At 44.5% G+C, this 13,012-nt stretch overlaps 3 protein-coding genes across 9 annotated transcripts in view; 1 reads left to right on the top strand and 2 right to left on the bottom strand.

Moving 5' to 3' along the window:
* The window catches only part of LOC128874639 (octopamine receptor Oamb), a 105,769-nt gene extending 103,467 nt beyond the window's left edge, over window positions 1–2,302 (top strand). For all 6 annotated transcript variants that reach the window (XM_054119559.1, XM_054119555.1, XM_054119558.1 and 3 more), the window contains one exon: window positions 203–2,302. In XM_054119559.1, the coding sequence (XP_053975534.1) occupies window positions 203–320 (118 nt within the window). In that variant the 3' untranslated portion in view covers window positions 321–2,302. The remainder of the gene's footprint in view (window positions 1–202) is intronic.
* On the bottom strand, window positions 347–5,853 carry LOC128874641 (facilitated trehalose transporter Tret1-like). Of its 2 annotated transcripts, XM_054119561.1 has the most exons (7): window positions 5,692–5,853; window positions 4,699–4,960; window positions 4,245–4,405; window positions 3,922–4,170; window positions 3,525–3,772; window positions 3,018–3,421; window positions 347–2,375 (listed from the first exon to the last, which is right to left on the bottom strand). In XM_054119561.1, the coding sequence occupies exons 1-6, from the start codon at window positions 5,771–5,773 to the stop codon at window positions 3,050–3,052; spliced, it is 1,374 nt and encodes a 457-aa protein (XP_053975536.1). In that variant the 5' UTR covers window positions 5,774–5,853; the 3' UTR covers window positions 347–2,375; window positions 3,018–3,049. The 2 variants fall into 2 exon arrangements, with proteins under 2 accessions (XP_053975536.1, XP_053975535.1); XM_054119560.1 differs by lacking the exon at window positions 347–2,375 and having other exon boundaries at window positions 2,417–3,421; window positions 5,692–5,848.
* A 2,130-nt stretch (window positions 5,854–7,983) lies between these two features.
* LOC128875227 (uncharacterized) lies at window positions 7,984–11,276 on the bottom strand. The gene is made up of 4 exons (XM_054120615.1): window positions 11,268–11,276; window positions 9,687–9,879; window positions 8,711–9,018; window positions 7,984–8,604 (listed from the first exon to the last, which is right to left on the bottom strand). Exons 1-4 carry the CDS (start codon window positions 11,274–11,276, stop codon window positions 8,122–8,124), a joined length of 993 nt encoding a protein of 330 aa, XP_053976590.1. The 3' UTR covers window positions 7,984–8,121.
* Window positions 11,277–13,012: the final 1,736 nt, after the last annotated feature.

The raw sequence follows: 13,012 nt of genomic DNA on the forward strand, positions 1-13,012 counted from the left end.
ACGTTCCAAAACTATTCCACGCTAACCAAAATATCCTTGAACCGTTAACGAGTCATCTAAACGACCTCCGACGCTTCCCGTCTACCTGTACACCAATTCGACCGGTGTTCCGACACATACCTGACCTCGCGACGTCTCATATCTCGTCACCGCGCCTTCGAACGACCTCGCCAACTGACGTTTCCATAAATTTTCGTTCCAGAAACGACAGGAGTCCCAGCTACTCCATGCGCATGCCACAACAGGGTGTGTCGATCGACGACTCGGACCCGGACCCCAGTTCAGAGCCCACGGTGCATTCGCAAAGCGAGTCGAGATGACTGTAGCGCGCCAGGTGTGGCGCGCAGCGCGTCACCTTTGACTCGAGGACCTCCAAAGTGAGGATCCAATCGTTCTGAAGGCTCCCAACGGCGCGAGCATTCGAGTCCTGGCACCGTCTGTGCCGCGGAACCGAGCACAGCCGGTGCAACCACCTGGGAACGGCTCCAGGACCGTTCCAATAAGAGGATTCCGCCCCGACTAGGCGGTGATCGCCACAAACATTCGAGCTTCTTCGGTGTCTTACTTCGTTTCACGAATAAATCGCGTCCGGCTATACAAACGGAAACATAAGAAGACTAAAAAAAACGTAGAAAGGACGAACGGACTCGTCAGGGATCCACGTTCAGTTTGATCTCGGCAAACGGGACTCGCTATAGTATTTCAGTGAGCCTGGTGAAGTTTAGACAATGCCAGAGGAATACGCGAAAACCCCTTCGTTTTTTTCGTGAAGCTTACCCGCGGTGTGCTTCTCGAGCTTCTTTCAGATCGAACCCCGTCCCTCTTCCTCCCCCTCATCCCCTCCCTACCGACGAGAGTGAAGAGAATAACAATCGTGAAAACTCCGCAGCGTGCTTGCAGCAAGTATCAGAAGACTGGTTCGAACTTCGCGACGCTTGGAAACGAACTTCGCGCGAGATCCAATAACGTACGTACGTGTCGAATATCTATGTGTACACAGCTATGTTAAACGCAAACAACAGAAAAAAAAAAAAAAAACATACCCACTCGTCGGCGCGGCTATTAACAATTTAAACCCGTTGGTTACCGAGCAGGGGGTCCCTCTGGCCTCTCAGCACCGGTCCCGAGCGTTCGGCCATTGTTTCCGTAGATTTTTTACCGTTCCTCGTTGGTTATTTGTGATAATAGTGTTTAACGATCGCGCCGCGACACGAACGCGGCACTCGAACGTGTTTGTGCATTTGTTTCTGTTATTCGAAGGATGCGGGGAACGTTAAACGCCTCTTCTTTGACCTCTGCTACGCGGAGTCGCCGTGGATGCGTAGCATGGGTGCGCAGAACCGTAAGCGCCGCTGAACGTCTGACCTGTTAGTCGAGAATCGAATAAGTCGCTATGAATTAACAGCGCATCGCAATAAGTTCAAAATTGTGTATTAAATGCCTTCAATTGCGTTCGGGAAAGAAGTAGTACTAATTTAACCTACGGGCAACAGGTCACGCGAGGTGCTACACGATGTATTTCCTACTGTTTCAGTTACGTAACAACTGAAAATTTGTCGAGAAGAAGAAGAGTATGCATTCGTGTCACTGTATACCTCTCGAATAACAGAAACGTATGCTGCCCGCCACGAAAACTTCGAATTCGTTGGTACCAGTGCTGTCCACCGACGGCGCCACTTGCGCGGTCTTGTCTCCCCACCACGCGCAGTATTATGTTTTTACGAATGCTCGTTGTTCTTGACCAAAGGAGACAGAGTGGGGGCTTAAGTCGAACAGCACTGGTCGAGGCGGTCGCTGAGACTGGGAGTTCCCCGGAAATGTGCAGAATTCTTATCTCGCTGCGAATTTCGAATAACGAATGAAAATTAAAATTGGTCTATTAATTTATTCGTTATCTTCCTCTTTGAATAAAAATCAAAAATTGACTCATATCGATAGGAACGTGTCGCGGTGAACGAATAAATATTTAACGCGATGGTTTATTCGTGGTGTGTTATTCGAATGAAATTTTGTCCATTTCCGTGGCTTCCTTTGGGGCACTTTTGGGGTTGAACATATAAGTATTGTTATACCGATGCAATTCAAATGGAGAACTCGTCGGGAATTTTTGTACGGGTGTATCAAGATTTTTTCCAAAGCGTTTATTGTCGCGAGTCGGACGTAGATCACGCGCGTTTCGTCCGGGGGCAGAGGGACGTCCGAAAACCGAGCTATCGAATTCAGTGCGCAGTTCATTGTATTATGTGATATATCGTCTGCATACGTATCGAACGAATGAAAATAAACATGCGAATAAAATCCATGATCGTTGATCCTTGGGGCGTTCTTGTCTCTCTTGGACCAGATTTCAGGACTCCACCGTGGTAATTCGTCCTCTATTAACGATACATACAATAATCTCGTTAGAGATCGAGGAAACTGAGATGGATTCGTATCGTTGGAAATTGTTTAATTATTTAATTTTCCCATTAATTACAGTTATTCGATTGTCCTCGAAATCATTTACACCGGAGCTGGTTTATTCAGACTACAATTAGTCGATTACACGCGGGCGCAGATTTCAAGAATTCTCAGTTACAAGCACGAACAACACAAAAGGAGTCTAATTAAATTTTCGTATACAACCGCAACCCAATTACGTTCCGTCGGAAATAAACCGGCATTCTACCGCAACAATTTACAGAAACCTTTAAGCCATGGAAGTTTCCACTGGGCGAGCTTTCTCGAAACATAATTCACGTCTGGAACATAATATCTTCCCCATGGCTTCTCCGGTATCGTAAACTTTGCGTTAGTTAAGGTCCGCTATTGACCGATCCTTGGAGTCTGTGGCAAGGTTTCGGCTTACTACCGTCTTCGAAAATGTCGTTTGTAGAAATATATACGTTCTGTCATTTACATTTTAATGCGATAAATTGAAAGCATAAAAATTAAATTCACGCTACCGTTTAAATCGATCAATGACGAATCTAACATTTTTTAATTTATCGCCCCGTTCGCGCGGCTTCGATCGTTACCATTTTCACCATTATCTGCAAACTCGCGAGTCCTAGATACAGGTCACATAATCACGCTGTGTCTCGTGCATCTCGATCTGCAGTTCCTCGACGCTCTTTCCCTCCGTTTCCGGTACCAAAATAGCGACGAAAGAGATACCGATCAAGCTGACCATTCCATAAGTGGCGAACGTCGAAGACATCCCCATGAAATCCACCATGTCCTGGAAACATTTCGTCGCTACAGTCGCTGATGTCCAATAACAAATCACGCAGGCTGTAATTGCGGTCCATCTGACGTCGTTTGGGAAGATCTTGTCGACGATGATCCAAGGTATCTGGCCGCAGCCGACACTGTAAGCACCGATGAAGATCACGAGGCAGAAAAAAGGCAGCCAGCTGAAGCTTAACACCTCGTGCGTTTTCTGCAACGAAAGAAAATTATGAATCTGTTGAAAACGACAGTATCCCAGACTTGGAAGATATTTGTATCGATAGGGGAGAGAATTAGATAAGAAATGTATTTACCTGAAGGCGAAAATACCCCGACAGAACGAACATGCAGACAGACATGATGGACATGCCAAGGAACAGTGAAAGTTTTCTCCCAACACGATCAACGACCGTTGTCGAGAGCAACGTAGCGATCACGTATGTCAATCCTAAGATAAGAGCAGAAATTGTCGAGCTTAGGGGGAACCCTACGTGTTCGAATATCCTCCTGGCGTAGGACGTGACGGCGTTCACCCCTGACAGCTGTTGGAACATCGTCAAACCTGACAAGTATAGATATTTCAACATAAATCGATTATTACGAAAGATACAGTTGAGGCAAGACGGATATTTCAATTCTTCCTTTTTTTTTTCAACTCCAATGGATCGATTCTCTTCAACTTCCTTTATTGCTTCGTCAACGAGACTTTACCCAAAGCGATGATCGTCGCCCTTCCATGATTCCTCAGCTCTGAAACGGTCCCTGTTTGCCACCTCCAAGTCTCCTCTTCATTGAGACAGAGTCTTCCCCCGAAACGTTTCGCGATCGCGTCTGCTTCTCCTCGACGATCCTGCGCGATCAACCAGACAGAAGATTCTGGTATCAGTTGGGACGCGATCGTGAGAAATCCAGGGACAAACGCGCACAGGATCGCCATCAGGAGCAAACTGTCGCTGAAACCTGCACATTTCATAGATTCGACACCGGACATTTTTTTACACAAGGTGTTTCATCCGGTTTGGAGGTATACTCACCTGTCGCGTAGGCGAACAGGACTCCAAAAGCGATTTGGAGCTGAAGAATCGTCCACAGCGATTCCCTGATACCCTCGTCGGCGATTTCGGAGACGTACGTAGGAACCAAGATGGAGGACGCTCCGCAGGCTGCGCCAGCAGCGACGCGCGACAAGGAGATCCTTGAAGATTAACGTTTCTATTAAACAGAAACAGTGGTGAACAGTATTTTATTTTCGAATAAATATTTTCTACGCGACACCTCGCTGTGTGAAAGGAATCACAGTCTAACACCGACGCGTTACAATGTTCTAACCGACTATCGCGATACCGCGCGATCAAGTCGACGCAAATGTCCCGAGGTGTCTAATAAATTGGACGCTTCTTAAACCTAATCTCCCGGTATTTCTGGGACGAGCAGTTCGGAACAACGGACGTTAATATTTGCGGAGGGTAGTAAAGATACAGTACCCACCATAGTTTGCTTCGCGCAAACCCGATAACGAACCAGCACGACGATAACAGGAGGCTGCTTAGCAGAATGCTCTTCCTCCGACCTATCTTGTCCGCGATTATTCTCGCTGGCAGGCTGCCAACTGTGGCACCTAGAGGCACCGAGGCACAGATCCAGGACGCTTCCTGTTTGCTGATCGTCAACCCCTCGATTTTACCAAGGATCGACAAGGCTGACGAGCTCCACGCCAGATACGTGCCAATCGAAAACGCGGACAGGCTGGCTGCGGGGTTTTTCGTATGAAAAATAATTTCGTGGGTTAAACGATCCTCCAGGAATGAGGAGGAATCACGTGGGTTGGGTAGATTACTTCAGGTGACACGTAGTAAATCTCGGGGTTGTATTTCTTATGTTTGATATGCTTGAAGAATTTTATTTAATTCGTGAAAGAACGAGTAGAATAACAATGACAACAACGATTCCCGTCATGGTGGGATAAGACAATTTATATCTGGTATTAATATGAACAGCTGTGGGAATCGTTTTGGAGCGATAACAGGGCAATTTAAGCGTCGACGAATAATCCAAATCTTTGCATACAGAGTAATTATTGAGTTCTTCGTGAAGCTAAATCATTCTGTCAATAAATCTATTTTCCAATGAATTCAGCTTTACGGACAAGACGTTCTTAAACAAAATGTCAACGAAGATAGTACCGAATATAGAATATACGAATTATTCTTACTGTCAGAAATTGACCAACTAATTCGATTCAATTAAATAGACACTTCTAGCACTTTGGATGTAAAAGAAACAAAGACTCGGGCACTCCACTGGTGAAACAAGAAAGAACCGATCCCAGAGAACCACCGTCGAAGCCGTCCACATCACGGTGAAGCATCTCGAAGAATTCCAAGAATAAAACGAGAGAGTCCCCGGTGGCATTCGATGGGCGACGGTTCAGATTTCACGGGGCGTGGAGTAAAAGATTCATCCGATTCTCAGGAATCTCACCCAGCAGCACCAGGATGTATCGCGGAAGCCTGTCGACCGGTTGGTCGCGTGTTCGATCGTCGTTCGCGAGCGTGCCTGGCATTTCCGAGGCCACGACTGGATCACACTGTCCGATCCACGGTTAGAGCTTCGCCGATTGATCAATTCGAGACGCAAGAAATCCTTCGGAGACCGAAAGATCTCCGCGCCGTGACCTTCTTATCGGCGTTCTGTTATCGACGACCCGCGACCGGGGTCGTCCGCTGTCTGCATCGCCGACCGTGAGCGACGTTTATCGATTGCTCGCGTTACGTAACGCGTGATTTTTATTCCGGATTATTTTGATCCAAGTGGCTTCAGTCCGGAGGCTGGAAACGAAATAGCTGACGCGAGTGCGAGGTCGTAGAGGCTTGTCGAGGTTATTCACTTCTTGATTCGATTGATAGGGAGTTGCCGAAGAATTATTATTCGTGTATACGGGGTGTCTACGTATAAGTTCGGACATACACAGGGCGTCAATTCTACAACAAATTTCCAACAAAAAATTACTCTTAGATATTTTCTTTCTGTCGCCTTATTCTCAAGAATTTTCACTTTTAATTTTTGTTCTGCATTTTCGACTCGACACTCTTTAAACGGCCATAACTCCGCCAAATTACAGTGCAAACTTGAAATTAAGTATACCATTCGAAAGAGCGTTAAATTTCCCAACTCCCTGGTACAAAACCAAAATTTATCACGAAGATTGAATACGTGAAAAATTAGGTCAAACTTTACGGAATAAGGCGATACAAAGAAAATTTCTAAGAGTTAGTTTTTGTTGGAAATATGTTGTAGAATTGACACCTTGCGTATGTCCGAACTTATACATAGACACCCTGTACCCAGTTCCCTGTACAGTTGTTGCACTAGTCGAGTACTCCAATTGAATTTGAATACGATTCGATCGGTATTTGAATACGCCACTATTCGAATACCATTTCCAACTTTTCGAATGTGTAAAGTTGGTATAAAAGTTTTTTAATTATTGGAACCTTAAATATTTGAGGTTGCCACCTTCGGCTGTGTTATCCCTGCGAAAAGGTTCCGGGCCACCGGAACGAATCAAATCGAAATAAAACACAAAGGAATAATAAAGGGGGAACTCGTTTCGTGGATGGAATAATTTATTCAGGTGTGAATTGGCTTACGCGTTACAATTGAAAAGGGAGAAGCGAATGCGAATTAAGTTCGTTCTTTGACGATCGCCTTTCGAAGCTGCGTAGAACGGACTCGAAAAGCATTCAGAAAGTTTGATTACCCCCCACCAGCCAAGCACCACTTGGCAAAGAAACGTGCACCAGAGAATTCGCGATTGAACGTTATGCGACGAATTGCAATCGAGAGCCCTTTGATCGCGTACGCTCGTTTGAAAATTAACACCGAGGGAAGTGGGCTTCAATCAGAGATGGGTAACATTTTTATTTAGATATTAATTTTTACGAACGAATAAAAGAAAAACTGTCGTTCGTCTTTCATTCGTTAAGTAAAATTAAAATTCGTAGCTTGAACGTCACGAATAGATACGTTGTTTTTATTCGTTGTTCAATGGTCGAATAAAAATTTGCTCATACCCAGTTCCAATCGATACGAATAAGGAATGTTTCGTTGAACTGTCTTTCGACCCTCTATTGCATAATATTTTCAATCGGAAGAAAGACTTTATAAAAACAATTATTTTACGCAACAGAGGGTCAACTGTAAATTTCTTTCTAATAATTCTCGGTTCGCGGAATATTGCTTTCGGGGAAGAAATTCACGTTGTTCGAAACATTCCCTTTAAAAGAAAATTCCCCGATTTTACACGATTTTCCAACAAAGAGAAAATTTCCGATTGCTTTCTGCGAGTGGAAACGTCTTGTTCTGCAAATTCTTCTAGGAATGTTCAATTTCCAGAACATTCCCCTTTGAAGAGATTTTGAGAACCTCGAACCCTGACCCTCCGCGCTCATTTTCGTGTGTAAATGCCCGACTTCCAAAACCAGTTTCCCAAAAAATTCCAAAAATTCACCGCCCTTCGAAGCGTCCAGATTCTGCGAGGGTGGAAAGAAAATCGTTCGAAGGCCTTTCTTCGTTTACTCTGGTTCTTTCGAATGCGCTTCGTTTAAAAATTAATTAATCGAACATTCTCGTTGATATCCTTTTTCCCACTAGCGACAATCTTCATCGAATTCAGAAAATAATGGCTATAAAAGTATATTTATATTCTCTTACAGCCATTTCTTCCTAAACTTTTTTTCTATCGAGGGCCTTTGATAGTTCCCGAATATTAATTTAAAGAATACTTTTTCTATACTCTCTTATACTCTACTACAAATATTCCAGAGGACTTTCGTTCCAACCTCGCGCAGGGCGCTTCCAGAGGGCGATCCCTAAATTCCTGAGGAACTTTTCGACGCGCGAGGACTTCCGTTATTTGGCTTCCGGGAGATTGGTCGCCAGAACCCTGAATCCGTTGTGGTCCGCCACGTAATGGACCTGTTGCAACACGCCATTGGGGTCGATGTAACTGTAAGCACCCCTCGTCGTCCCGTCTAGGGACCTGGACTCCGTTTTCGCGCTGGAATCGCCAGCGTAGGTGTAATCGTATCGCCCCAGAGAGTCTTGAGTGTGATGAAGGGTGCTGTGGAGCAGCCTGTACGGCACGATGGGAACCACGTAGGATCCGGGGACTTGCGTCGATCTGTGAACGCTGCCCAACGACACGAGCTGTCCTCGTTGCAACGAGTTCTCACCAAGTCCTTCGTTGTTCTGCTGGGCCCCTTGGTTCGACGAGAGTGGCAATTGGGACGATAACGTTGGACTGGAGGATATCTGCAGGAGGTTCTTGTCTGGTTTGGGCACCTCGATCTTCTCCACCTCGGATCGCGAGAGGAGGAACGGATTCTTGGGGGTCTGTGAAAGAAATTTGTCGAGTTTAGTGGTTTGGAAGCTCTGGAAAGTTTGTCTAGAGACCGTGAACCTCGTTCGGACCGTAATATACACGGTGTTTATCACGTACTGCGATTTCTCGAACAGCCAGGTTCTTCTCGTCGTCTTTCCGTAGCTGGGCGAAGCTGTAGTAAGAAGGGAGGATCTTGTAAGACAGAACGTTCGATTGATAGTTGGACTGGTCCCTCAGCTGCGACTTCTGCAGCTCCTCCAAATGACTCTTCTTCGCCGAGGCCACTTCCGGCGTGTCCTGGATCGTTTGGAGATCGTTCTTGGGCGGTTGGGGCAAGTTGCTCGCGCTCACTCTGAATCCATTTTGATCGTCCGCGGTGTACGACACCGTTTGCAGAATTCCGTTCGCGTCGATGTAGGAATAACCTGTGGGATGGAGCGAAACGTCGAGGACATGCCGAAATCTAAATCGTCGCGGAATTTGAAATTCAGACCGTTCTAAATTTACACTGGATTCTCAGGGAAATATTAAACGTATCCTCGCTAACTTTTCCCGATAGTCTCCCCCGTTTCGAAGTGACGAACGAGATGCTAATGGGTTGCCGTAACGACTCCGACGAATGCATAATATAATGTATGTACATACGAGATTTTCGCGCGTACGGTTAACGGTACTCCTTGGGCTAGAAATGATGCGAGAACGCGGAGGCATGCATTGTTTAAAAGAATAGAAGATGGATCTGTTGCATGGGCGGTTGTTGCGTCACATCGATCATCGTTCCTAAGGTAATCGTTCGCGAACGTAGGCCGGGACGTCTCTCGCGTAACGTGCGCGAAAGGTATGTGTGTCATTCACGCTTTTAACAGTCATCGAGGAGAAATGTCCCTTTCCAACGAACCCGTCAGTCTTCCACTCGAAAGCTCCTTTCAATAATCAGGAAAACAGAAATTTAAAACGATCTTCGTAATTTTCCTCGATCTACGAACTTTTTATTTTGCGATTTGCAATATCCAAGGATCAAAATTTGGATGTCGTTTTCGTATGAAAAGAAAGAAACTACGATCGATAAATTAGAATCGTGGCGTCGACTCACCACCCTGCGTGATTCCGTTCAAACTGGATTCCGATTTGGCGTGATGAGGCCCGGTGAAGGAGTACTGATATCCGCCAGACCCATCTTGTATGTGATACTGTCTCAACGGCGATAAGGATCCCAGAGGACTCAACCAAACGTTGGCGATTGGTGCAGCGAGACTTTGCCCGAGGAAACAAGTAAACACGATTCTCTGAAACAAAGGCACGTTCTATATTCCACCCTTTTTTTTTTCTTTTTTTTTTTGTTGAAAGAGAAAACCAGTATTTATGATATTTAATTGATATTATATCTAACCAGAATTTATGATGTTTATTTAATTAAAACATTTTCTGGTATTTATGTCACTCAAACAATTTATTTTGATATTATTTCATTTCCATGTTTACTTTCAGTATTTCACAAATTATTTTCCGATAACTAAATTGTGTTAACGATATTTTGTAATTACTCGAGGTCCTTTGCTTGGTTTATTCTATATCTTGCAATTTTATATTGGTCATATGTAGACTGCGGATCTTTATGCAAAATAATATCTTCACGAACGTGCCTACAAAAATTGAACTTAAATAGGAATTAATGTTATTCTGCAAATATTATAGCATGAACATTACTTTCTATTACGTTGTCCTAAAAGTTTCTTCCGTTTCAGTAATAAATAATACATACATAATATTTTATGTCTAATTTTACATTATTGAATTGCGTACGATTCATTTTGCTTCATCACTGTTACAATTATTAACATCTAAGAAATTAGGTTGTCTATTTATATGAACAGTTCCACACAAAATAACTGAATGCAAGTCACGGAAGAAACTTTTAGGACAACCTAATATATTTTGTATATTCTTGCATATTGCTTGCATTTTGTATTGTTTCTTGCGCATCGAAATTTCCTACAAATGCATAAAAATCTGCAGTCTAGTCGTATGTATCGATTCTAAGGATAATTCACGAAACGTGAATTAATTGCTGACTAATGAGAGACCAACTGTTTTCGAACGCAACGACAGGTAAACTGCAGTCGAAGATGATTATAAAGACGCGGATAGTTTTAAATTTCCGTGTTCAGATTCTGGGCGGAGTAATTGGGATCGCACCCAGCGAGCTGCTTCGTAAAACTTTGAAATTAGATGACAACCGTGAAGAGTTTCGACGAAACTTCCCTTATTTGCACTCCCCTCGAAACGCTGTTAGAACGTTCATCGCACTGGAGTCCCGTGTCCCCAACTACTTTAAGATCACAAATTCGCCCTATTCATACTCAAGGTTCACTCTTAACGTGCCGCTTAAAATCAATTTACAGCTTAGAGCCATAGTCGTATGAAACCGACATGAAATTTACTCGCGACGAAACAATATGGACTTAAGCGATGAAAGTAAATCGAGGAAAGAAGAATAATATGGTCCCACTATTTCGAGAATCTTTCAGATAAAATTCTATTTCTTTTCAAAAGAAAAATTATTTTACTTACACTAGAGTGAAATTTGCTATTCAGAATGTACTATTTGAAACGACGTTGTACCTGCTGGCTGTGTATTTCGTTTTGAGAAGAAAGTAAAAGCGGAGTCACTCACGAGTATCATGTTCGTTGGTGGCTCGAACTATTCGGAGGTTGGACACCCGTGGATCTTTTCACAACTTTTTACTAGCAGCTGCCGGATAATCCCAGTGTGGCTCAGCTAACGGTTATGAGAGTGTGAGCTCTCGGAGGCATCCTCTTATATAGGACCCCGTGGATATGCTCGACAAGCGGTGTACTTACCCGTCCCCACCAGCGTGCCTCGTATCGGGGGCCCTATGGGGCGCAACGAGGCCCTTGGTGCGCGGCCAGAACTGCCCAGGATCACAAATCACCCCGAGTTCGATTTCCAGGCCGATAAATCAATGTTTATTGGCCCTGGTACGAGCCGTCGATCTCTCGCGCATTCCGCCGCGCATCCACCCCGTGGATCCTATCGCTGTTTTGTCTTCTTTCTTTCTTCTATCGCTCTTGGGCTAGCTGCCATTTTTGACCATCCTCGCCATCCTCGAATAGACACCTATGTTTTTCCTTCGCTCGTACCAACTCTAAACAGAGTCTTGTTTAATACTGGACACGGTAATGGCGATAATAAATTTTATTTTTCAGCTCAGGTGGTCTCGAGCGACTCGTTAGCGACCACTCGAATTTTCAAAGGGTGTCTTTTGAGGTTTCAACGAAACCGCGATCCGTGCACCGTATAAAGGGGTGAATAGGAACTTGAAGGTGAAAAGGTGCACACTTGGAAACTTTATTTTAATTACACGTTCGCCTTATATCCAGACCCTTTAAATTACAAACAAACAAAGTAAATAAATAAGTCCTTCAAAGGACACGAAAACCTAAAAGTAGAACTCTATGGAATATAAACTGTCGCGTGTAATAATTTTAAATTACTCTTTCCAAACTCTATCGAGTACACTGTCCTGTACCTTGGGTCCTGTACCGTTCAACCATAGCTTACCACGCAGAATCGAAAAGCCGATGCTGAACAAGATTTAAAAAAAATCTGCAATTCAATGAGAATTGAAAATTCCTAGATGGTTTCCACGCGTAGTTGGGAGATTTACGGCGTTATCAATTCCATCGGTATTAGTCACGGTCGCGCAACAAGTCGCCGACGAGGATTTTTCACCGCGGTCCTGAACGGCCACGTGGGCGGCGTGCGTTGGTTTTGACATTGGCACTAAACAGCGCTCCGCGCATTAAATGGCTGTCGTTGAGTCGCGTACCTAACACGGTGCAGCCGCATACCGCGCGCGGGACTGAAAGGGCCGCGTCCACTGTTCCTGGCGACTAAATACCGATGGGATCGAGACGTAGCCCGATACGCATCGATACTACCGTCGCGATCGCAATTAGGAACTACCGATATCCAGGCTAAAGTTTCGATGGCAGACTGGAAATTGGAACGTAACATCGAGCAGAGATTAACCCTTTGCACTCGAGCACTCGAGTTTCTTAGTATTCTATTGTCGCGAATGCTAAGCTTAGATTGACTTTGAAAATGAGATCTCTAATTTGCATTTTATTGGCACTTGGAGTTCCAAAGAAATTAAACCTAAAGGAAACCTAGCGGTGACTGAGTCAGAGATGATCTCTCGAGTGCAAAGGGTTAATACGTGAGTACTGAGCAGCAGAAATGGGCAAAACTCTAGGCTTCGAATAAATCTGAAATTTGCCGATATGTTTGTCTTGTTTCCTCTTTCGAACATTTTCCAAAGAAGGAAACGAGACAAACACATCGCCAAACTTCGAATTCATTCGAAGCCTAGGGTTTTGCCCATCTCTGCTGAGCAG

The sequence above is a fragment of the Hylaeus volcanicus genome, chromosome 4 (assembly GCF_026283585.1).
Source record: "Hylaeus volcanicus isolate JK05 chromosome 4, UHH_iyHylVolc1.0_haploid, whole genome shotgun sequence".
In the NCBI taxonomy this organism is placed as follows: Eukaryota; Metazoa; Arthropoda; class Insecta; order Hymenoptera; family Colletidae; genus Hylaeus; species Hylaeus volcanicus.

Coding starts and splice junctions, on each gene's coding strand:
- LOC128874641 (XM_054119561.1), bottom strand. CDS start 5,773: ATGCCAGGCACGCTCGCGAACGACGATCGAACACGCGACCAACCGGTC. Junction 4,171..4,244: donor CCTGTTCGCCTACGCGACAG/GTGAGTATACCT, acceptor TGAAATGTGCAG/GTTTCAGCGACAGTTTGCTC. Junction 3,773..3,921: donor GGCGACGATCATCGCTTTGG/GTAAAGTCTCGT, acceptor TATACTTGTCAG/GTTTGACGATGTTCCAACAG.
- LOC128875227 (XM_054120615.1), bottom strand. Junction 9,019..9,686: donor GAACGGAATCACGCAGGGTG/GTGAGTCGACGC, acceptor TCCATCCCACAG/GTTATTCCTACATCGACGCG. Junction 8,605..8,710: donor TGGCTGTTCGAGAAATCGCA/GTACGTGATAAA, acceptor TTTCTTTCACAG/ACCCCCAAGAATCCGTTCCT.